The following is a 23,630-nucleotide window of genomic DNA, read 5'->3' as shown; positions in this document are numbered from 1 at the left end:
TTATTTTTTATAAGTTGGTGGTGGGAGGAAAAAACATAATAATTTCAACAAACTCATAGGTCACCATCATGAAAGTAATATTACGAAACGATACCAAAACATTTCTTACGAACAGTTTTTTTATTTAGCTAATTGTAGAATGTAGTTGGACCAATTTGTATGGTTAAGTAATTTTTCCATCTAATTTCAGGGTTCTTTGGGCCAATCAAATTATATGTAGAAGGTCTCAGTTAAATGTGAAACAAGAAAATGAAATTATGATTACATAAATGATTCATAATGTATACAACAAAAAGTTACATGGATAAGGCAGTGGGTCTAGCTTAATGCGTCCTTGAACAGTATTTCAGCTTAGGCTGATCAGCTTATCAAACTAATGCATTTTCACTGTTGCAAAATCCACGAACAGTACTGACAGACTCCCGATTCACTGCTGATGGCTTCGGGTTTATCGTTATGTCTACCTTTCATCATGGCTGCCAAACTCAGTATTTTCAGCCAACAATATGAACTTTTCACATAAACAGTAAATATTTTAAGTACCGTATTCAATGTAATAAGTGCCCAGGGTGCTCTCAAAATTAGAAATCGGGGACTCTTATTAGAATATTATTTTGGTGAAAAAAAACAGAGCTGAAAGATACTTTTCGTTGTTTATGCTGACAGCCTGAAATGTTTATATACAACAGATATATTTTTCCAGAATTTAATTGCCCATAATTAAGGGTGCATATAACACACGAGTGCGTATTATATGCGAATAAATAAGTCTTGTGTACATTAATCAATCAGAAGGGGTGCTAATTGGGATTGTTCACTAGCCAATATATTAGCAAATATCGCCATGGGTGCTTATTATGTAGAATACAGTATATTTGTCTTGTCAGAGTACTTGATCACTATCACGATAATGTTAAAAGTTATGGGAATAGACTTGTGCCTCTTATGACTTTGGATGAAACAGTTGGGTGATATCCTGTTCATGTTGTCTATGATGTCTTGAACTTGAGAGAGAAAGCTTTGTACCCAAAGTTGGTGCAGACGTCTATCATTGCACTGCTTCCTCCAACACTCAGCACCTGGAAACAAGGGAGGAGGGCGGTAAACACGCCAGCAGTTAGACCTGGTGCAACACGCTGGAGATGAGACCTGGTGCAACAAACCAGCAGTTAGACCTGGTGCAACACGCTGGAGATTAGACCTGGTGAAACAAGCCAGCAGTTAGACCTGGTGCAACACGCTGGGGATTAGACCTGGTGCAACAAGCCAGCATTTAGACCTGGTGTAACACGCTGGAGATTAGACCTGGTGCAACAAGCCAGCATTTAGACCTGGTGCAACACGCTGGAGATAAGACCTGGTGCAACACACCAACAGTTAGACCTGGTGCAACACACCAACAGTTAGACCTGGTGCAACACACCAGCAGTTAGACCTTGTGCAATGCACCAGCAGTTAAACCTGGTGCAACGCAGCAACAGTTAGACCTGGTGCAACACAGCAACAGTTAGACCTGGAGCAACAGAGCAACAGTTAGACCTGGTGCAACACACCAACAGTTAGACCTGGAGCAACACAGCAATTGTTAGACCTGGTGCAACACAGCAACAGTTAGACCCAGTGCAACACAGCTACAGTTAGACCTGGAGCAACACAGCAATTGTTAGACCTGGTGCAACACAGCAACAGTTAGACCCGGTGAAACACAGAAACAGTTAGACCTGGTGCAACACGCCTGCAGTTAGACCTGTTGCAACACACCAACAGTTACACCCATTGCAACACAGCAACAGTTAGACCTGGTGCAACACAGATACAGTTAGACCTGGAGCAACACAGCATCAGTTAGACCCGGTGCAACACAGCAACAGTTAGACCTGGAGCAACACAGCAACAGTTAGACCTGGTGCAACACAGCAACAGTTAGACCTGGTGCAACACGCCAGCAGTTAGACCTGTTGCAACACAGCAACAGTTAGACCCATTGCAACACACCAACAGTTAGACCCGGTGCAACACGCCAGCAGTTAGACCTGATGCAACACGCCAGTAGTTAGACCTGGTGCAACATGCCAACAGTAAGACCCGGTGCAACACACAAGCAGTTAGACCTGTTGCAACACACCAGCAGTTAGACCCAGTGCAACACGCCTGGAGCAATCATCAAATACAAGACCTAAACATCTGAGTACACACACCAATGTTTTAACACTATTTATTCACTGAGTTGCTGAAAAATCATCAAGCATTATTCACATCATTAGAATAACGACAAATGTTATAAATAAATTAAAGAGCAGAATACAATCGTTGCCATCTTTTTTACCGAAAGTTTTGAATTCAGACTGACAAATTTAAAGCCGTGTGAACCATACATGTGATACAGAGAAACATTATGTAAGAAGGGGGATAACTCTGTCTGAATACGATCATATTAGGAGCGAGTTACTCTAAATCCAAGGCTTTTGAGTGAGTGAGTGAGTGAGTATGGTTTTACCCCGCTTTTAACAGTATTCCAGCAATATCACAGTGGTGGACACCAGAAATGGGCTTCACACATTGTACCCATGTCAGGAATTGAACCCGGGTCTTCAGCGTGACGAACGAACGCTTTAACCACTAGGCTACCCGACCCCAAGGCTTTTGAAGGTCATGTTAAGCCTGTGATATAATGCCTGATCCTGCCTCACCTTGTACTTGTCGGAGTTGAGGTTGATGTTGACGTTGAAGACGCTGGTGGGCGTACACGGCACCCCCTGTTTCAGCTCCCCATTCAGGAACCAGTGGTTCACCATCGGCTCAGTCCCTCCCGATATCAGCTGGAACCAGAATGTCAGCTTAACATCTTAAAGGTAAACTAAATAAACCTCTCCCACAAGTAGGATATTTTAGTGCCATGGCAACCTTCAGCAACCCATGCTTGACGTAAAAGGCGACTATGCTTGTCGTAAGAGGCGACTAACGGGATCGGGGGTCAGGCTTGCCGACTTGGTTGATGCATGTCATTGTATCCTAAATGTGTGTATCAATGCTTATGATGTCAGTCACTGGTTTGTCTGGTCCTGATTTGATTATTTACAGACTGCCGTCATATAGCTGGAATATTGCTGAGTGCGGCGTTAAACAAACCAACCAACCAAGCAGCATAAATACTATTAACGGACACTAAAATCGAACAAACTGAACAAGATATGATGTCACCATAAAAGAAACATACTTGACAAAGTCCAACTCTGGTAATTTCAGAGGAGAAATATGTATTTTGAAAGAATTTAAGAGAATGGTCAAATATAAAGGTGAAACAATTATACACTGAGCTGCAAATGAAACATCACTTCATGAAAATAGTTTAGGACAGTTTCCCATTGAAATAACAAAGACTTTTTGTGGGGGTGCATCACTCTGTATCCAAATCTAATGTTAACGACAAAAAAGTGACCAAAAAAGGATAAAATGAGTCGCCAGGCAGCAGCTTAACAAATGACAATGGTACTGAATGCTTTCCATGAAAATCAAAATTCACTTGCGTTTGCTTGAGCATTTTCTGATAAAAGGCACCCCAACACGTGGATCCACCATTCTTGTATAGATACTAGCGTTGTGCCAAAACTTACGAAGAATCAGAGAAACCAGGCTCCAGGGAGATTGTATTCACTTGCGTTTGCTTGAGCATTTTCTGATAAAAGGCACCCCAACACGTGGATCCACTATTCTTGTATAGATACTAGCGTCGTGCCAAAACTTACGAAGAATCAGAGAAACCAGGCTCCAGGTAGATTGTATGCTGTTTGCAATCTCATTAAAATCACATCTTAGTTTTCGCTACCACTAAACAAAGATGTGAGGACATCCCATTACGGGTCACGTCAGAACAACCTTTCGCGAATTTTGACCGACCAGTGAAATGACTGACAAGAAATCCACAGTAGCCAATCAGAAGAAAGCTTTCTTAAGCTTTATAAAACTAGTTTCAAACTGGCGACTACGCTTCGAAACATATTTTTACGTTTTCTCGATTAAAAAAAATAAAACTGATAAGAAGAACATTCTGGAATGGCTTATAGATGGCCTAGATTGTATGGATATAATCATAAAATCTGTAACTGTTGTTCGGAATACCCCGTGTTAAATATTTCGTGGTTGCATGATAAGAAAACACATTCCGACTGTCACTTTCATGATCTGGAAAGCGACGCTCTGATTGGTTGGATGAAAGGTCTTTCTGATGTGACACTTAATTTGATGTCCTCAGATCTTTGTTAAGCATAGCGAGAACTAAGATCAGATTTTAATGAGATTGTGATGTTTGTGACGTGATATCGTTGCTGTAATCTGGACATGGTTCTCACGTGGACAATTAAACTATTGGCAATCATTTGTGCAGTCTGTCCAAGCCTGGTTTAAGGGGCCTTGGAGGGAAAGTAATTTTTACCCTCAGTAAAGTAGACACTACTAAAAAAAGCCATGTTTTCTGAATGGGGGCTCATACTCAATGAACACCCCACCCCCCCCACCCCCACCCCCACCCCACCCCCCTTCACACACACCCCTCCGGATCTGCCACTGGTCAGTATTCACAATGATGTAAAACTTGTATTTAATCCAACAGTGACTAGACGAAATGTTATCTTACTGTGTCATCGTGAAATCGGGCAAATGTCTGACAGACGCCCGGTGTGTTGAACGTTGTGGTTGGCTGGAGAGATCTCATGTGCCACATCGCCAACTTCGGCCCACCGCCACACACCTGGAAACAATGCCAGAATTAGGAAGGAAAAAACAAAATTGATAGCAAACCTACGATTAAATCAGGCCACATCTCCCCCGCTTTCAATCCGAATCACTACATGCGTGTGGGCCCCGTGAAGAGCCGGGGTAGAATAGGTCTTCAGCAACCCATGTTTGCCGTAAAGGGCGACTATGCTTAGTGTAAGAGGCGACCGACGGGATCGGGTGGTCAGGCTCGCTGACTTGGTTGATGCATGTCACTGTATCCCAATTGCGTGGATTGCAGCTCATGATGTCAATCACTGGATTGTCCTGGCCAGACTTGATTATTTACATACTGCCGTCATTTGGCTGGAATGTTGCTGAGTGTAGTGTTAAACAACAAACAAACAAACAAACAAACAAATGTGTGTGACGTGATGGGGAAGCCTGTTCATGTAACCAGTGAGATCAGTTTAACTCGGCTTTTCAACATAATTCCAGTTATATCACGGCGTGTCAGCTTCATGTGGGAGAAAATCCTGAAGTAATGCCGGTCTCGGATGTTTATCACTGGTGAAACCCACAAGGGCAAACTAGGATTCAAACCCACAATAATTGGTTTGGGGCATGACAAAGGGACATAACTCTGCACAGCAAATAGCGCAGCCTTAGATGACAGGGCCACCTGTGTCCCCGCTATACAGTGTCTTTCATAAACCAATCTTATGACAAAGAAAGATAGTAATAGGTGAGGTGAAATGGCGTCCAAGATTATTATACTTATATTGCGACGTACATACATGTGTGCGTGTCTGTGTGTGTCTGCTTGTACTAGTCCGGACTGATGCCGATTTATACTTCTAGCCCACTGAGATACCATGCCGCATTTTAACTTGAATACCCCACTCAGACACAGTATAATGACTCCGAGCCGACCAGTCCTTGTTTTAGCCCCCTAATGCCGAGCACTAGACAGGGTAACAACAAGCACCATCTTTTAACGTCTTTTGATATGATCTAACTCCGGATGTTCCACTCTCCGTGCGGGCGCTCTAACACTAGACAACAACAACAAAGTTGAGGAAATCCACTTCAAAAGCTTCAGTACAAGATATGTGTTAACGGTTTGTTGATGTACTTGACATTGTCATGGAAACTTACCATCCAGTCTTCCCCGGAGTCTAACGTCACACAGCCCAGCCATCTGCCCATCTCTGGCCGACTACACATCTACAACATGTAACCATGGAAACAGTCAGTGACCAAAGTCATACATCCATCTGTCCATTTCCGGCTGACTACACATCTACAACATGTAACCATGGTAACAGTCAGTGACCAGATTCACACAACTAGCCCATCTCCAGTCGACTACATATCTCCGTGTAACCACGGTAACAGTAACCTTCCCATCTCTGGATGACAACACATCTACAGCATATAACCATGGAAACAGTCAGTGAACAGTCACACATCCACCTGTACTTCTCCGGCTAACTACACGGCTACAACCATGTAACCATGGCAACATGCAAGACCTCCTCACCTCATGCTTGGAAGGTTCCAGTATGTGAACGGACTCGCCGGGCGATCTCAGGTCTGGATGTGAAATAAAAAAATAAACGTTTGTGAGTCATCAGCGTTGTTTTATGACACAGAAAATTCTCAGTTTCTTATTGGGCATCAATGTTCATATATATTTTTCCATGCCCATCAACGATAAAATATTACTGGTATGCTTTGGATATTTATTAGTGAAGAAATAGTCAGTGAGTTGGGCTAAAATGGTTAACACTGCATTAATCAGCATTACAGTTCCATCAAAGTGTATCTGCTTAAGTGATGTTCCAATCTCATTTAAATCAGATCTTAGTTCTCGCTACCGCTAAACAAAGATCTGAGGACATCCCATAACGGGTCACGTCCGACCGACCTTGCGCGAACTTTGACTGACCAATGGAATGACCAATCAGAAGGCAGCTTTCTCGTGCTTTACGGCACTAATTTCAAATTGGCGACTATGCTTCGAAACATATTTTGACAAATTTTCAATTACAAATTTGAAACCTAAACAAAAGAACATTCTGGAATGGCTGATAGATGGTCTAGATTGTATGGATTCAGTCGTTAAACCCGTAACTATCGATCGGAGTTAAAGTTTTAGAGGTTGCATGATTAGAAATCACATTCCGACTGTCACTTTCATAATCTGTAAGCGATGCTCTGATTGGTCGGATGAAAGGTCGTTCTGACATGACCCCTAATGGGATGTCCTCAGATCTTTGTTTTGCGGTAGCGAGAACTGAGGTCTGATTTTAATGAGCTTGGTGATGTTCAAAACCCCATTTGGCGACAATTCTGCACAGTACCTAGATGTCACCATGGTCATCCACCAAAACTAAATAATAAACCATAGGTTTTCAGTCAATGATGTCTACTGCTGTATCTAAACACTGAACAGTGTTCTACCTCCTTGATATGTTTAAGTAATATTCCTGGTTGTAGAAACTGCAGAAAATTAGTAAATACATTTGAAGTAATTATCAGGGGTAGCAAATATTGAAGTGCCAGTAAAATGTTGAGAGTCGCAACCGCATCAGAGTTATCTGCCCCTGGTTGTGTACAAACATTGCAGGCTTGCTCGTTCGAGAACTTTCGGGATGAGACAGTTTCCATGAGGGTGACACAAGGACGATTAGAGGCCTTATTGCCTTGACTTGTGTCTGATCTACTTGCCAACTATGGATTGGATACCTAGCTGTTATCACCAAATTCCTGCCAGATTCTCCAACTATTTTGGATTCAAGAACTGAGACAGACCTCTTTCAAGGTATTCAAACATGACAATATAATGCACATGTGGTGGCCTGTGGTCCCCTGCACAGTGCACAGGTCACAAATCAAGTGAGAGTCCTTGGATGGGTGACCGCATTTCGGCAGTTTGGCTGCTGAGAGTTTCTAGGGCTTCGGTCCTGCCCCACACTGAAGCACATGTAACACAATTGGCATCTTCTTTGGCAATTAGCTGGGAATGATTCTTGAGTGCACATTGCTCCAGTGACCGGGGTAATAATAGCGCTTTGAGCATGACCCTAAGCTAAATGGTGTGGAAATATGCGCAATATAAGGCTAAAAAAAATAATAGTCTTGGTTCTCAGGCACCGCTGCACGTTTCATTTTTATTTCCATTTTTAAAAAATATATAAAAAAATCCTAAAATATTACAAGTCCAACTGTAGCCAAATACTGTTTTCCAGTATTTTACTTATCAAGGAATAATACCTTTATGCAGGGAAGCCCTTTCCCAGGCAGATTGTAAACAATTGTCTATCTGGTTACACAACTGTTTATTTGGTTACATACTAGTATGAACCCCCCCCCCAAAATAAGACAAAAAACATTGCCCGCCCGCACTATATTTGCAAAAAACATTGCCTGAGAACCAATTCTTTTATTTTTTTAAGCCTAAATTGCCTATTAATATTATTATTTTACAATTGTAAGTTCACTAACATTAATTGTAAGTACTTATTGCTGCTGCTTCTCACCTGACCTCTGTTTTGCCTTTGTTTCAAAATAACATTTATTGATTATTCGTTGATCTTGTGTGGTCATTCACTGATCTCACAATGTAGTTCTGTTCTCACTGACTTCTGTTTTAATTTGGAAATCACGAGTAGTGAGGAAAACTAAACTGATTCATTACTCAATGTGTCTATGCTCAAGATATCATACATATTTCTGAAATCTATTTGCCGACATTCCTACCCCACATTCTGACAGTTCCATCCTCCGATGCAGACAGACATTCCCGCCCCTCGTTCTTCAGACAGACACGATGGACATAGTCCTCATGGCCGCCCAGAGTTTGCTGCAACACAAACATGTAGAAAAAGTAGTCCACGTTCTTAAAAAAATTATATGACATGTCTGTTAGCTCCTACCAACTTGAATGAGTATGGGTTTACACCGCTTTTAGCAATATTCCAGCAATATCAGGGTGGGGACACCAGAAATGGGCTTCACAGATTGTACCCATGTCGGGAATCGAACCCGGGTCTTTGGCGTGATGAGCGAATGCTTTAACCACTAGGCTACCTGACCAACCCTCCTGCCCTCATTTTGATGGAGCATTGCACAAAAGATGGCATGTCCCCTGAAACCTGTGCCTCCGAATGGGGAGACGCATACTTAAGTACGAATCATACACCACAATATATGGTAAAGGGTTTTACTATCAAACTAGTTACATTAATTCTAATTCATGCCATATCATATACTACAATACACTTTACAAACAATACATATTGCAATATTTTTTCTGTGTTCTGGTATTTTGGGTAAAATAACAAGTATTGTTTAACCTAAAATCTACACAGAAGTTTGGTCACCAATGATTTTTCTCTCACGCTGTTACCTCCATGACTAGAAAACGGTGGTGTACTAATGCTGAATAATAATCACTTTAGTACGTAGAAAATGGGATCTGCATGTACAAATACTTGTATCACAATATATCGCCATACTTGATTCACAATATTAACAATACAGATACCTCCAAATATATCGCCATACAGATACTTGTATCACAATTTATCATCCCAAACTGGCTCCCACAGGAGATATCGCTTTGGTCAGATCAAGTGATATCTACAATGTTTAGAAATCATAACGAATATGTTGTAAGTATAATATGTTGTGAGGAAACAGTTTTTTGTCCTCGGTCTCCAACAGTGTACCTCGAGATTCCCGGACTCCATGTCCCACACATGCACGTTGTTGTCACCACACCCAGCAACCAGCTTCTGCCGAGTCTCCTGGACAACAAACAACTCGCCTTGATTAGCAAACAACGTACATCGACACGACAACATCACACAGAATGTCAAGAGTTTAGAAACAGCGTCACTAACAGTGACCTCGCGCTAGGATGCTCACACAGTGTGACACACTATTGTGACACATCAAGCCTTGGGGAATAATTATCTTGCAAATCTCACCCACCTGGCCTGAAGCAGCTTAACTCACTCACTCACTCACCCGCGTGTCCTAGATCAGCAGGACTCAGTCACTAGTGTTTGAAATATAATTAATTGCCAGGCTGCCATCGGGACTCACATACTTTTGAAGCTGCAGGCCCCGACTAATTTCGACATGCCCTCATGCAGCTTATTGTGACAAAATAAATTGACACATAGATTTACTGCAGGCTACAAGGACCCGTACAAATTTAAAACTACGGGTCACGAAATCTACTTGCCACAGGCCTATGGACAGGCTCATATTTTGAACACTGCCGCTCCCTGAACTGACCAGAAGGAGCACTCCCTGAACTGACCTGAAGGAGCACTGCCTCAACTGACCCGAAGGAGCACTCCCTGAACTGACCTGAAGGAGCACTGCCTCAACTGACCCGAAGGAGCACTCCCTCAACTGACCCGAAGGAGCACTCCCTAAACTGACCCAAAGGAGCACTCCCTGAACTGACCTGAAGGAGCACTCCCTGAACTGACCTGGAGCACTCCCTGAACTGACCTGAAGGAGCACTGCCTTAACTGACCCGAAGGAGCACTCCCTCAACTGACCCGAAGGAGCACTGCCTTAACTGACCCGAAAACCTACCTCACTTACACCACTACCTGAAGTAGTCTTAAAACATACTCACTCACCTACCTACCTGATCTGAAGCAGTGTTAACCCAACTCACTCACTCACTTGATGGGAAGAGTTAAACCCACCTGACCTGAAGTGATGTTAAACCCAGCTACCTCTCCCACCTGACCTGAAGCAGTGTTAAACTCAGCTACCTCACCCACCTGACCTGAAGCAGTGCGAAACCCAGCTACCTCACCCACCTGACCTGAAGCAGTGCTAAACTCAGCTACCTCACCCACCTGACCTGAAGCAGTGCGAAACCCAGCTACCTCACCCACCTGACCTGAAGCAGTGTTAAATCCAGCTACCTCACCCACCTGACCTGAAGCAGTGCTTAACCCAGCTACCTCACCCACCTGACCTGAAGCAGTGTTAAACCCAGCTACCTCAGCCACCTGACCTGAAGTTTTGCTAAACCCAGCTACCTCAGCCACCTGACCTGAAGTTTTGCTAAACCCAGCTACCTCAGCCACCTGACCTGAAGTTTTGTTAAACCCAGCTACCTCAGCCACCTGACCTGAAGTGATGTTGGTATTGCTATATTTTATTATTCTTGGTTAATTTCTATCCCTGCAACTACCTCACCCACCTGACTAGAAGTGACATTAAACCTAACTACCTTACTCACGTTCTTAAACCCAACTCACTCACTCACTCACTCACTCACTCACTCACCCCGCCCTGAGGATTACCAACCTGCTGATCCATCACAATGGAGTTAACTTCTGGGTTTGTAAACACTCCTCTGAAACAAAATGTGCATATACAATTATCAAGAGGATGCAAAGATATATCTTGGACAGATATGACAATAACGCATAAAAGTTTAATTCAGTTTCATTCAAAGCATTTATGAACGTTCACTATAAAACTTTCATGTCACATACACTTGGTACAGTGAAGAAAGTTCTCAGTAGTTGAAGACAAGGAGTTTATTGTTTAACACTGTACTCACAAGTATTAGATAACAGACCACTGTTACATTGCGCATATTTCCACACCACTCAGGGATCAGTGTGCACTCAAGAATCATTCTCTTCTCCCTGGGGACTATACAATCCTAACGGGTACCCATTCACTGCTAGGTGAACAAAGTCACTTGCCCAAGGAGACGCCACATATGTTACATGTGCTTTAGTGTGGGGCAGGACCGAAGCACCAGAAACTCTCAGGAGCCAAGCTGCCGAAACGCGGTTACCCATCTAAAGGACTCTCCGCGACCGACATTGCTTAACTTCACCAGATTTATGACCAGTGTGCACAGGACCACGTGCCACCAAGTGATAAATGATGTGGGTCTAAAAATAACTGACAATCAAGACAATAGACTAGACAAGCCAGTGATTGGCATCTCACAATTGGGGTACAATGACATGCATCACCTGATCCAGTTACTTGCCTTGTGCGACAAGCATGGTTTGTGAAAAATTACATTCTTACCCAGAACCCTAATTTGCTGACGACAGGCTAAGTTCTGATATTAAATCACAGTACACATGAGTGAGTGAGTGAGTGAGTATGGTTTTAAGCCACTTTTAGGAATATTCAGGCAATATCACGGCGGGGGGACACCAGAAATGGGCTTCACATATTGTACCAGTGTTTGGAATCGAACCTGGGTCTTCAGCATGATTGATGAGCAAACGCTTTAACCACTAGGCTACCTAACCACCCCAGTACACAAGAAGATGCTGCATTTGTCGTTAAGATATAATCACAAGATAATTTGAACATAGGTGCCAGGATTGAAATTAATATTCACTTCAATAATTCTATAAAATTTGCTGATTAAACCGGTTCCACTTACTTTTTGGGCAGAGAAAATGACCAGATGATTTTAGGAGCCTGAAACACATGAGCATACATGACACAAACAAATTACCTCAAATCTCAGTTTTGAAAGTACAAATCGAATATAATATCGTATTAAAAACAATATAAACAAGTATTTGTCACAAAGTGACGAAATGTCCCCCGCCTGTATATACATCATAGTACCAAATATGAAGACAATCCAGCAATTAGTTCTTGAGATATTGCGGCAACACCGTTTTCCAACTCCAAAAGCAGATTTGCCTGCTGTGACCTTGAAAATGGGGTCAAGGTCACCAAAACCGACTGGTGTCTGCGGAGTCTGTATATACACCATAGTTCCAAATATGAAGACAATCCAGGATTAGTTCTTGAAATATCGCAGAAGCACCGTTTTCCAACTCCAAAAGCAGATTTGCCTGCTGTGACCTTGAAAATGGGGTCACGGTCACCAAAACCCACTGGTGTCTGCGGAGTCTGTATATACACCATAGTTCCATGTATGAAAACAATCCAGTGTTTAGTTCTTGAGATATCGCTGCAACAAACAGGTGGGACGTACGTACGGACGGACGGTCGTGAATACTATATCCCCCGCTCCGCGCTTTCGCGCGGCGGGGGACAAAAATTCTTGCTCACCTGCTTGCTGAACATAAACCTTTACGGAAGCTGTCAAATCAACAATTCTATCTAAGACCCAGCATCATACATTTCCCACAATACCTTATTCAAGATGTCTGCCCACCTCCATGCACAGATGTCTCCTTCCCCAGCACTGGAACAACAGAGAATTATTACTAATAATATCAGTGAGAGATATAGCAGGAAGACACTCACAGTATTTCAGGTAGGCCACAATTATTAAATTTACATCCCCTTTTCGTTCAAATATAGTGCCACTGAATAATAACTGACCTGACTTATGTCAGTTTGAAATGCCGCAGTTTCGAGAAATATTTCAGTAAATTATTTCAGTTAAATCACATATATCAAGTTATTGCTTAAAGTGAAACAATGCTCCTGGCTCACCTGAAACTAAAGTGAGGTGAGAATGACCGGAAACCGAAACGGAAAACGGTTTTGCGGATATATGAAGCATTGTATGTATTATATACTCATGGCCAAAAGATATGTGAACCAAAGAAACATACAGAGAAGTATGTACGTTAAAGAACAAATGTTTCCAATGTGTACCAATGAATGACAAAACTAACAAACAGTCAAGCGTTACCACAGAGTGCCTGTATTCTCGTGCACGTAATTTCCAAACTTTACACACTAATCCTGCACAAGACAAATGGTGCATCACGAGTCATGGATCGATGACATCACATGTGTTATGTGATGGATTCATGAGCGTCGGTTCACACAACATACCAGTATGTTCGTTTGTGCATCGAACCAATCTGATATCTGTCGAATGTGAGTAAGTCTTCATATATTAACCTACATGTATGGTACTTGAGTTTGTTTTGGCAGTGAGCATGTGTCTGATATATTTTACTTTATGTAAATATTGTTCGGTAGGCAAGGTTTCCAGATAAGCAGGGTTCCACTGTATCTACAAATTACATAATTCGGATGTTGATACATGCCTGAGAAATCCCCAATAGCTGATGAAAAGTAGTTTTTAATATAAGGGTAACGCTATTTTTCAGGGCATTATCATTTGCAGAAGCCCGAGATCCTCCATTAACTGCCCGACGAAGGAAGACCGAGGGCTTCTGCAAATGATAATGCCCTGAAAAATAGCGTTACCGTTATTATAGCTAAAATGGATGGAATTTGTTATCAAATATAAAGGAACAACAATGTCAATTTTGAAACATTTACTGCAATCAACACGAATGTCACTGACCCACTTTTACAAATATGGAAACGTCATAGAACAACCAGATGACGTCACTATTGAACGTGTCGTCACCTATGCCTACCCTATGACGTCACCTAACAACGGGCGTGATAATGGCCCGTCGTCAAGTAATATGAAGGCATTATAAAGTTACAGTGGCCCGCTCATTTCTGATAACATGCGCGCGTTTGTATGATAATTCTATCCATTTTAGCTACAATAATACTGTACGTGTCTCTGGATGACTGCAGAAACTGAGGCACATCAAGAGATCAGTGGATGCAGACGAGCCAAGGAACCCACTGAATTTATAAAACTTTGTTTTCTTTGTTTGTTGTTTAATGCCCACTCAGCCATATTCCAGCTATATGACGGCAGTCTGTAAATAAACGAGTCTGGACAAGACAATCCAGTGATTGACATCATGAGCATCGATCTACGCAATTGGGATACGATGACATGCATCAACCAAGTCAGCGAGTCTGACCACCTGATCCCGTTAGTCGCCTCTTACGACAAGCATAGTTGTCATTTACGGCATGGGATGCTGAAGATCTATTCTAACCCGGATTTTCACGGGTATGAAAGTATTAAAACTGTTACTGATGCCTTTTTCACATCGATGATGAAGAGATTTCCACTGACCTTATAAGGAGCGTGCTCGTGGAGGCAAGGCAGTACACAGCTCCATCCTCGCTAGCTGGTGTCAAGAAAACAAAACTCATCAACTGTTGTGCCATAAAGGTGAGGTAAGGTGAGGTGAGGTGAGGTGAGGTGAGGTGAGGTGAGGTGAGGTGAAATGGGGTTTAATGTCGAGTTCAAGATTATTGCACTTATATAGCGACGTGCATGTACGTGTGTGTGATTGTGTGGCTGCTTGTACTAGTCCAGACTGATGCTAGCTCACTGAGATACCATGCCGCAGTTTAACATGAATACCCCACTCAGACACAGTATACTGACTCCGAGCCGACCAGTCCTTGTTTTAGCCCCTTAATGCCGAGCACCAGACAAGGTAACAACAAGTGCCATCTTTTAACTTCTTTTGGTATGACGCGGCCGGGGATCGAACCCCGGACCTTCCACTCTCCGGGCGGACGCTCTACCGCTAGACCACGGAGGCGGTCTGCCATAAAGGTATACTGGTATATAAGCTGGAATATGTGAGGTGAAATAGGGTTTAACGCTGCATTCAATATTATTGCACTTACATACCAACATGCATCATATGTGTGTGTGGCTGCTTATACTAGTCTGGAGTGATACCACTTGGATACAGATCAGTATAGAATAGCTACCCTACTCAGAGTGAGTGAGTATGGTTTTACGCCGCTTTTAGCAATATTCCAGCAATATCACGGTGGGGGACACCAGAAATGGGCTTCACACATTGTACCCATGTCGGGAATCGAACCTGGGTCTTCGGCGTGACGAGCGAACGCTTTAACCACTAGGCTACCCGACCACCCCTACCCTTCTCAGACACAGTACAATGACTCATAACAGCCCTTGTTTTAGCCTCTGAACATCAGGCAGCGTAACAACAAGTACCATTTTTTAACGTCTTTTGGTTATGAGGCTGACGGTTACTGAACCACTGACCTTCCGCTCTCTGGGTAGACATTCTACCCACAAGACCACGGGGACGGTCTACACAGAGGTAGAAAAACAAGCCCATGTCATACCATGCTTACCACTGACCATCCGATCTCTGGGTAGACATTCTACCCACAAGACCACAGGGACGGTCTACACAAAGGTAGATAAACAAGCCCATGTCTTACCATGCTTACCACTGACCATCCGATCTCTGGGTAGACATTCTACCCACAAGACCACAGGGACGGTCTACACAGAGGTAGATAAACGACCCATGTCATACCATGCTTACCACTGACCATCCGATCTCTGGGTAGACATTCTACCCACAAGACCACAGGGACGGTCTACACAAAGGTAGATAAACAAGCCCATGTCTTACCATGCTTACCACTGAGCGACAATGTCACAATAATATTGTAAAATACATGGTAATGATATCCAGATGGTCATAAAAAATACTAAAATTGATAAATGTCATGGAGGTGTTATCTGATCTTCATGAAGAGAGGTATCATATTGAGTAAGATCTGATTTGAACTAGATTGCAAATTTATTGATAAAATACAACAAAATTGAAAAGTTGTTTTCATAAAGTCTCAATAATATTATTATTTTATGCCTGTCATCTGAGACACCTGCAGCTATTTTATGTTCATGAGACAACTGGATGAAATTTCTTTCATATGTTCCTTCCTAAATAACCACTAAAATCTTAATGATCAAAAGTGAGTGAGTGAGTTTGGTCAACTTCCTCTATATGTACAGTGTTCCAGTTATATCACGGCGTGTCAACTTGATGTGGGCGGAAAGCCCAAAGTGATGCAGTTCTGAGACGTTTACCACTTTGGTGAAACCCATGAGCATGGATATGGTGAAAACCTAGAAACAGTCTACATTTTGGAATCGTGGACTCACAATGTATAGGTTCCTGGCATATCTAAGGGAAGGAACTCTGCATAGGGAATTACAGCACCTAAGATAACTTGGTCACCCATGACTCAACTAAATTGTCAAATAAGCATGAACCATAAAGAATTCTTATGTCCAAGTCAGCACCAGTGTGTACGTCCACTGTAGTCCTACCTCTGAATGTGAAGACTGGACTGTAGGAGGTATCCACAGCATCTGGTGACAGACTGGAGGATAAACTGGAAACAAACAACATGCCATGAGATAACACTGTTATTGTACATGTTGTATGTGTGAATCAACAAGTTGACAAAGTACAGACGTCATCTACACCCTGCTACATTTGGATGAAGTGAGGTTAAATGGGGTTTAACCTCGTGTCCAAGATTATTGCACTTACACACCGATGTGCATGCACGTGTGAGTGCGGCTGCTTGTACTAGTCCGGACTGATGCCGATTTATAGTGCTAGCTCACTGAGATATCATGCCGCAGTTTAACATGAATACCCCACTCAGACACAGTATACTGACAGTATACTGACTCCGAGCCGACCAGTCCTTTAGCCCCTTAATGCTGAGCACCAGACAGGGTAACAACAAGTACCATCTTTTAACGTCTTTTGGTATGATGCGGCCAGGGATCGAACCCCGGACCTTCCGTTTTCCGGGCGGACGCTCTACCACTAGACCACAGGGGCGGTCCACATTTGGATGAGCGTAATGTGAGGATGCATTTAGGATTCATGTATGCTCTGTTTATGTGTATAGTTATTTTGTGAATAATGAGCCGTCTGTTAAAAAAAAGATGGCGTCTGGTAGTAACATTTTACAGTTTGCATCTAGCTTCCTGTAATGTGAGTGAGTATGGTTTTACGCCGCTTTTAGCAATATTCCAGCAATATCATGGCGAGGGACACCAGAAATGGGCTTCACACATTGTACCCATGTCGGGAGTCGAACCTGGGTCTTCGGCGTGACGAGCGAACGCTTTAACCACTAGGCTACCCGACCGCCCTGCCGTCTGTAATGAAACAGGACTGTAAAAAGCTTCATAAACTTATATATGGTATATAATGGTATAACAAAACAAACAATTACTTTTGACGAGGTCATTTGCGAAAACAAGGCCTATGGCCTTGGTCCAGTCAGACCACCTCGGGGGCGGGTCAATGGATCCTTGTTTCTATATATTGACCTTGTCAAGAGTAATTACTTGTATAATCCTGGTAATGACATTCAATCAGTTAAGATGAAGATTGTGTGACAACCCGATTCTCTTTTCACCAGGCAGGGCAGACACTTTCTACATGTTCTTGCTCTTCTGACCAATTGATTACCACAACATGGCAAAAAAATACATACTTGAACACGGCAATCTGGCCATAATTGTTGGCTGCCACGAGGTACTTCCCACATGGAGAGAAGCACTGTGAGAACACGGTTGTGTGGAGAAACTGCCGCACTGACAAACCCCGGTCCTGAAACACATTTCCAGTATTAATGATGTCGCGACTCACCGGTGCATTGTCGACAAACTTTGCACGATATGATACCTGTAACAGATTGACATTAATATACCTATAATAATATATGATCCATAATTATCCGTCAGGATACTAGTATCTTAGACTATTGGCATTGTACATCTATACGCATGCACGGCGTGAGTCCCAGTAAGCCGTCAGCCAGTACAGACGTCTCTTAGTATATCAGTAAACACTGATTAACAAAACCCAGCGTTCGTTATGCAGTTCTCAGCTGATACAACAACCTGAGAATATTACAATACCAGATGCATTTAATTTGGCATTGATTAACATTTCACCCCATATCAGTTGTCTATGTTGATCTCGCATCAATATCAATACGCAAGTATAAACTATTTCTTTAATATCTCATAACTTTCTTGATCATCTTTTGGATACAAAACCGGCCTGATAGAATGGCTGACCAGCTTTACCTTGCTACCTGTCATAATACAGTACGGAAACTTGTTTGTTTCTTATTATTTTCTCATACAGAATAGTTGACTTGACTCAGTGTTATGTTGATGGGTATTAGTCACTTGTCAGTTGTTCTTTTCCTTTAGGAGCGAATCTATGGACTCTTCATTCAAATGACTGGGTTTTCTGCACAGAATGTCGAATACGCAGTATCCAGTTACGTATCGAATCGTGGCTTCTGTATCGAGATATTTCTTGTATCATTTGACACTTTAAACGCGACATCCTTCTCCATAATGTCCTCTTGAAATTTATCTATTTGTTGCCTGGTCACTGTCTTTGTTGCTCTCTTCGTACATGTAATTCTTAGCTGTATATAACCATGTCATACTCAGTTAACATTGTACGAACGTTGTTGCAATTTAAACTCCGACATTCACGCAGTTTGGCCCTCACTTCATGAAGGTTCATACTCCAATGAACTCACACAAAGTGAAAGTCAATTATTAATGTACAATGGATTTCGCGACATATATATATATACAGGTTATGCATTTTTGGTAAAATATTTGGATTAGGTTTTAGATTGTTATTTTGGAGAAGAAATGACAGATAGAAGAGTCCGTTCTGTTCATCATTTTCAGCATGTTCAGCATGTTCAGTGCTAAAGTATGCAGCACCCGATAAACTGCAATGTTACAAAAATAAACAATGAATAATAGGGCTGGGATGGGTAACCTGGGTACTCAGGTCGGATGGTGTGTAATTGATATATTCAGTTATGATAAGAGACATTTAATATATGTATTACTATTTGAAAGTTCGGTAAATTGTATTTATATAAGTTATCTACAACGAACAAGTGATGTGTAACTGTATGCGTTGCATGTATGTATTAATGTGACTGCTCAAACTAGGAAATAATTAATATGCAGCCGTATGCTATTCTATGTACAGTATATAATGTTATATATTTTATTACAGGGTGATTGATCAATTGTGATTGATAATGGAATAAATGTCACCTCAACCAACACAACCGCAGCTTGTCATTTTTCGTAATGAAACACCCCTGCTACACACACATTCCTTTTGACTTGCATATGTTTAGTAAAGACAACGCTTCAGTCAACTGCCGTGTACGCAGGATCTGATCGTTTGATACATGCCATTGCCAGTGCTGCGGTAAAACAATTTCCAATCAGACATTTTGTTCCCAACTCTTGAGACCTGCAGTGGGTACCCGGGTAGGGTCGGGTAATAGGGGGTCGGGTAATAGATGGTCGGATACGCGGATAAATTTGGACTCGGCCCAGCCCTAATGAATAATGAGAAAATGGTAACTGCCGAGGTCAGACCCCGTCTCTGATGAGAAAACCACGAGAATCACAAAATTTACCAAATTATGATAATTGAATAGCCTAGAACATGCTGATGAAGCTACCCTAATTATCATTGACTAATAGACGTCCATGAAAATAACACGTTTACATATTTTTAATAATGTCTTGTATATATCTTATGCTATCAACTCACCTCTGTCGGCATACTGTTGTTTACGTTTTGATTCCTACCGCCATACATGAGCTGTTCCAACTTCCGGTAAGGGAGGTAAATGTAAAATGTTAAAACCTTTAGGCTAACACAATGTCGGATATCGATTGATATGGGTTCGAACCTATGCCTGTATCTTTTAGTGGAGTTTGTTATGTTAAGAAATATTCACTAGTGAATCTACATTATGAAATACTCATATAGATTCCATGAGAACATAAATGTGCAAACAGATAATATAATAATATTTAACACAATAAAGTGATTGCACAAAAAGGACTATGTGTTCTATGATCTGGTCCATATTCAGTCCAGTTCTAGACGTTTTTAAAAAGATATATTGTGTTTCATCAAGACATCTGTTTAAACTAGGGTATCGATATATATTTGACAACACACACGTACGCACGCACACACGCACACACGCACACACATCACATCCGAGTACATTTCTATATACATATATGAGGTGTTTGAATTTATTGCCAGTTCGCTTTAGACTGGTCCCTCGAGACAATATCTCAATGATTCCATTGTCGCCAAAATTACTGGTTTTTCACAGAATACAGCAGGGGCGGTGGGAGAGCATCACTCAGTCACTCACTCAGTCACTCATTCACTCATTCACTCACTGGTATGGTGCTGACAAACCTAGAAACGTAATCGGGGCGAACTGGGATTCGAACCCACAATCATAGGTTTCTGGGGTGCCCAAGGGACGCAACTCTGCACAGCGAGTCGCGGCGCCTTAGACGACTGGGCCACCCGTGCCCCCTGGCCACACATGTACTTCAGCGACGCTTGTTGCCCTATGAGGAGCGGTCGGGTAGCCTTGTGGTTAAAGCGTTCCCTCGTCACGTCAAAAGCCCGGGTGGGATTCCCCACATGGATACAATGTGTGAAGCCTTTTTCTGATGTCCCCTGTCGGGATGTTGCTGGAATTTTGCTAAAAGCGGCGTAAAACCATACTCACTCTCTCACTTCAATATAAATTGGAATATTGCTGAGTGCGGCGTTAAACAACAAACAAACACATCCTATTTATCGATTAAAAATTCACTTTCTCTTCTCACATATCCCGTACAGGTCATACATATTTTATTCCTATAAACAACTCTCTTTCAGAATACCCGTGCAAATAGGAAATGATATTCGTTTCCAAAGGGTTATTTTTCAATAAACGTCATTTCATATACAAAGTTAAAGTACAGATTAAGAAGACGCTACCTTTCCCTAATAGTGGGGCGGTTAAGCCTAAACTTGTGCACTTTGGGTTAAAAGCACCAAACTTGGCACACTTATACATTGAACCATTCCAAACATTTCTGGATATGGATCCACCGCAGCAGAGCCCCCTGGTGGTCGAAAATCCAAGATGGCTGCCAACATGGCTGAACTCTCTAATGGTATCAATATATACTCAATATATCATACTTATCTGATCCATTTATACATATATCCATACTAATGCATGCGGAATGAATTGCCGCAGAGCTGTATATAATTCAAAAATAGTTTGCAGCGCCCCCTGGTGGTAGAAAATCCAAGATGCCCGCCAGCATGGCTGAAATCTCTGATGCTATCAATCTGTACTCAATACATCATAGTTATCTGGCCAATTTATACAAATTATCATTGTAATGTATTTAGGAGTAATGACAACAATCCTGCAAGTAATTCAAATCTGGTATGCAGCGCCCCCTGGTGATGACGAAAATCCAAGATGGCCTCCAATATGTTTTACTTTTCAGAAATTGTCAATTTCTACAGCAGATATAGATATCATTTGATATCTTTGGATTAAGGATACGTTGATAAGTTTTGATATAATGAAACATTTTAAATGACATTGTATCAATTAATATGTATTGCCTATGATCTATACTCGGCATATTAATTTATAAATGGTCCACTGAGAAAGGTTCCACCCAGTTTATATTAGATCACCCCAAAATCATTCATCTGGGAATGGATTCATATCTTAAAAACAAGAATGTATGTAAAGGTATTATTGACATTATTGCCATGAACCTATGACATTGACTTACCTCCTACTTAAGTAGGACCAGGAATATCGGTTCAATGTATGTGTTTACGGTTCTATAATTCACTTCGAGTGAACTCTTTCCTTCCAAGTATCACATAGCACTGTAAAGGCAGGCAGTGTAAAGTTTACTAAGGTTTGCAAGATTTCTTTCAGGTGTAGTGTTAGTTTATAACACTTCTTTGTGCCTGACCAAGTGTTGTCCACTTGGGTATCTATATATTACTGAATGTCCTCTCCCAACCCCTGGCTACAAGATTCTGTAGTGTGGGACGTTTGTCAAGCACCTATCCCCAAATATGCATTGGTGCTGTCTCAGAGCTGCCTCTTTGGGTTGAAATGTCAATTGTCTGTGATCTTCATGAACAGAGATTTTGCCTTTCATTGACCTTCCAAAGAAACCAGTGAGAACGACAAACCGCTCAAGAATCTGCATTGTGTTGTCAGAGATATCTGCTGATGATGGGAAAGCATTGGTGACTTCAGGAAATACTTGACACCAAGCATATGAACAGGTGATGGCAGGAAATAGTGACAATGTCATTGAATTCCGTTGGCCTCTAGAAGAGAACTATCGGCTGTTTCAGTCAATCCAACTGCACCTCCATCTCCTTTCATACGGCTATTGAATTGCTCATGTGTCTGACCTTGTGCCACACAAGAGAATGTCCGTTTAGTCTTTAGTTTAGTGTGTCACGGATCCACGGGAACAATATTCGAGGTACAGCGGTGCTCGTACTCTACTGTAAGAGGGACATATCTGTGAAACGCAAGCCATTAATATGACAAGTGATGCTGCAAACTTTGGGAAATCTGCTTTTTGAATTGCACCCACCAGGCACAATATACAAAGGGGTCAGTAGTGAAATGGGCTGAGCAGCTTAATTCGGTGCACACCAGTTTCTGAAAGGATCGTCTGTGTTCGCTTCTGTTTCCTTATATCGCACATATGTCTGATGTTGTAGTAAGATGGGTACACATTATTAAGGAATCAGCAAATCTGACTGAGGCAATTCCAGCAGCACAAATTGCGGTTTTCCATCTACTTCCTTCGGGACAGTTTCTGAGAATCCTGAAACTATTTGTATATGCAAATCTACCAAACATGATAAGGAAGTTTATCACATAATTCAGGAAAGTTCCACTGGATTGTTTTAGCAGTTGTGTATGGTGGTTCATCCAAGGCAAGCACATGCATCTGACCAGGATTCAAATGCTCAATACCCTTTTTGTACCACATTAATTGAATGCTGTATCATAGCAACAGAGTGTGCACATTCTAGAACATTGGCATATGGGCAATTGTTTTTGGAGGCTATGTTTGTCTTATTTTCCCAATACTTCCTTCATGTGATATGACCAGTTTTACTCATGGTCAGGCATTGTGTTAACACTATCTACATTCTGGGTGAAAGGTAATTTTAATTGTGGAACATAATTACCCATCTTGCTAAAACAGGATTGGGGTACATTAGTATATACTGTGGGCTGTTTGGAAATGTTTTTTCTTGTTTGTGTGCATTCTTCAGGCAAAAGAACATGTGATG

General features: G+C 41.9%; 1 protein-coding gene across 1 annotated transcript; it reads right to left on the bottom strand.

Moving 5' to 3' along the window:
* Positions 1-3: 3 nt before the first annotated feature.
* On the bottom strand, positions 4-20,081 carry LOC139455450 (THO complex subunit 6 homolog). Its single transcript, XM_071236999.1, has 14 exons — positions 20,022-20,081; positions 17,905-18,020; positions 16,715-16,779; positions 14,675-14,729; positions 12,901-12,952; positions 12,173-12,210; positions 11,062-11,110; positions 9,450-9,527; positions 8,479-8,581; positions 6,257-6,309; positions 5,872-5,940; positions 4,634-4,747; positions 2,691-2,819; positions 4-1,079 (listed from the first exon to the last, which is right to left on the bottom strand). The coding sequence occupies exons 1-14, from the start codon at positions 20,067-20,069 to the stop codon at positions 990-992; spliced, it is 1,059 nt and encodes a 352-aa protein (XP_071093100.1). The 5' UTR covers positions 20,070-20,081; the 3' UTR covers positions 4-989.
* Between the last annotated feature and the right edge of the window lie 3,549 nt (positions 20,082-23,630).

This window comes from Haliotis cracherodii, unplaced genomic scaffold (genome assembly GCF_022045235.1).
Source record: "Haliotis cracherodii isolate W230 unplaced genomic scaffold, xgHalCrac1.p SCAF_11, whole genome shotgun sequence".
NCBI lineage: Eukaryota > Metazoa > Mollusca > Gastropoda > Lepetellida > Haliotidae > Haliotis > Haliotis cracherodii.
This window is presented reverse-complemented; position numbering and strand designations above follow the sequence as displayed.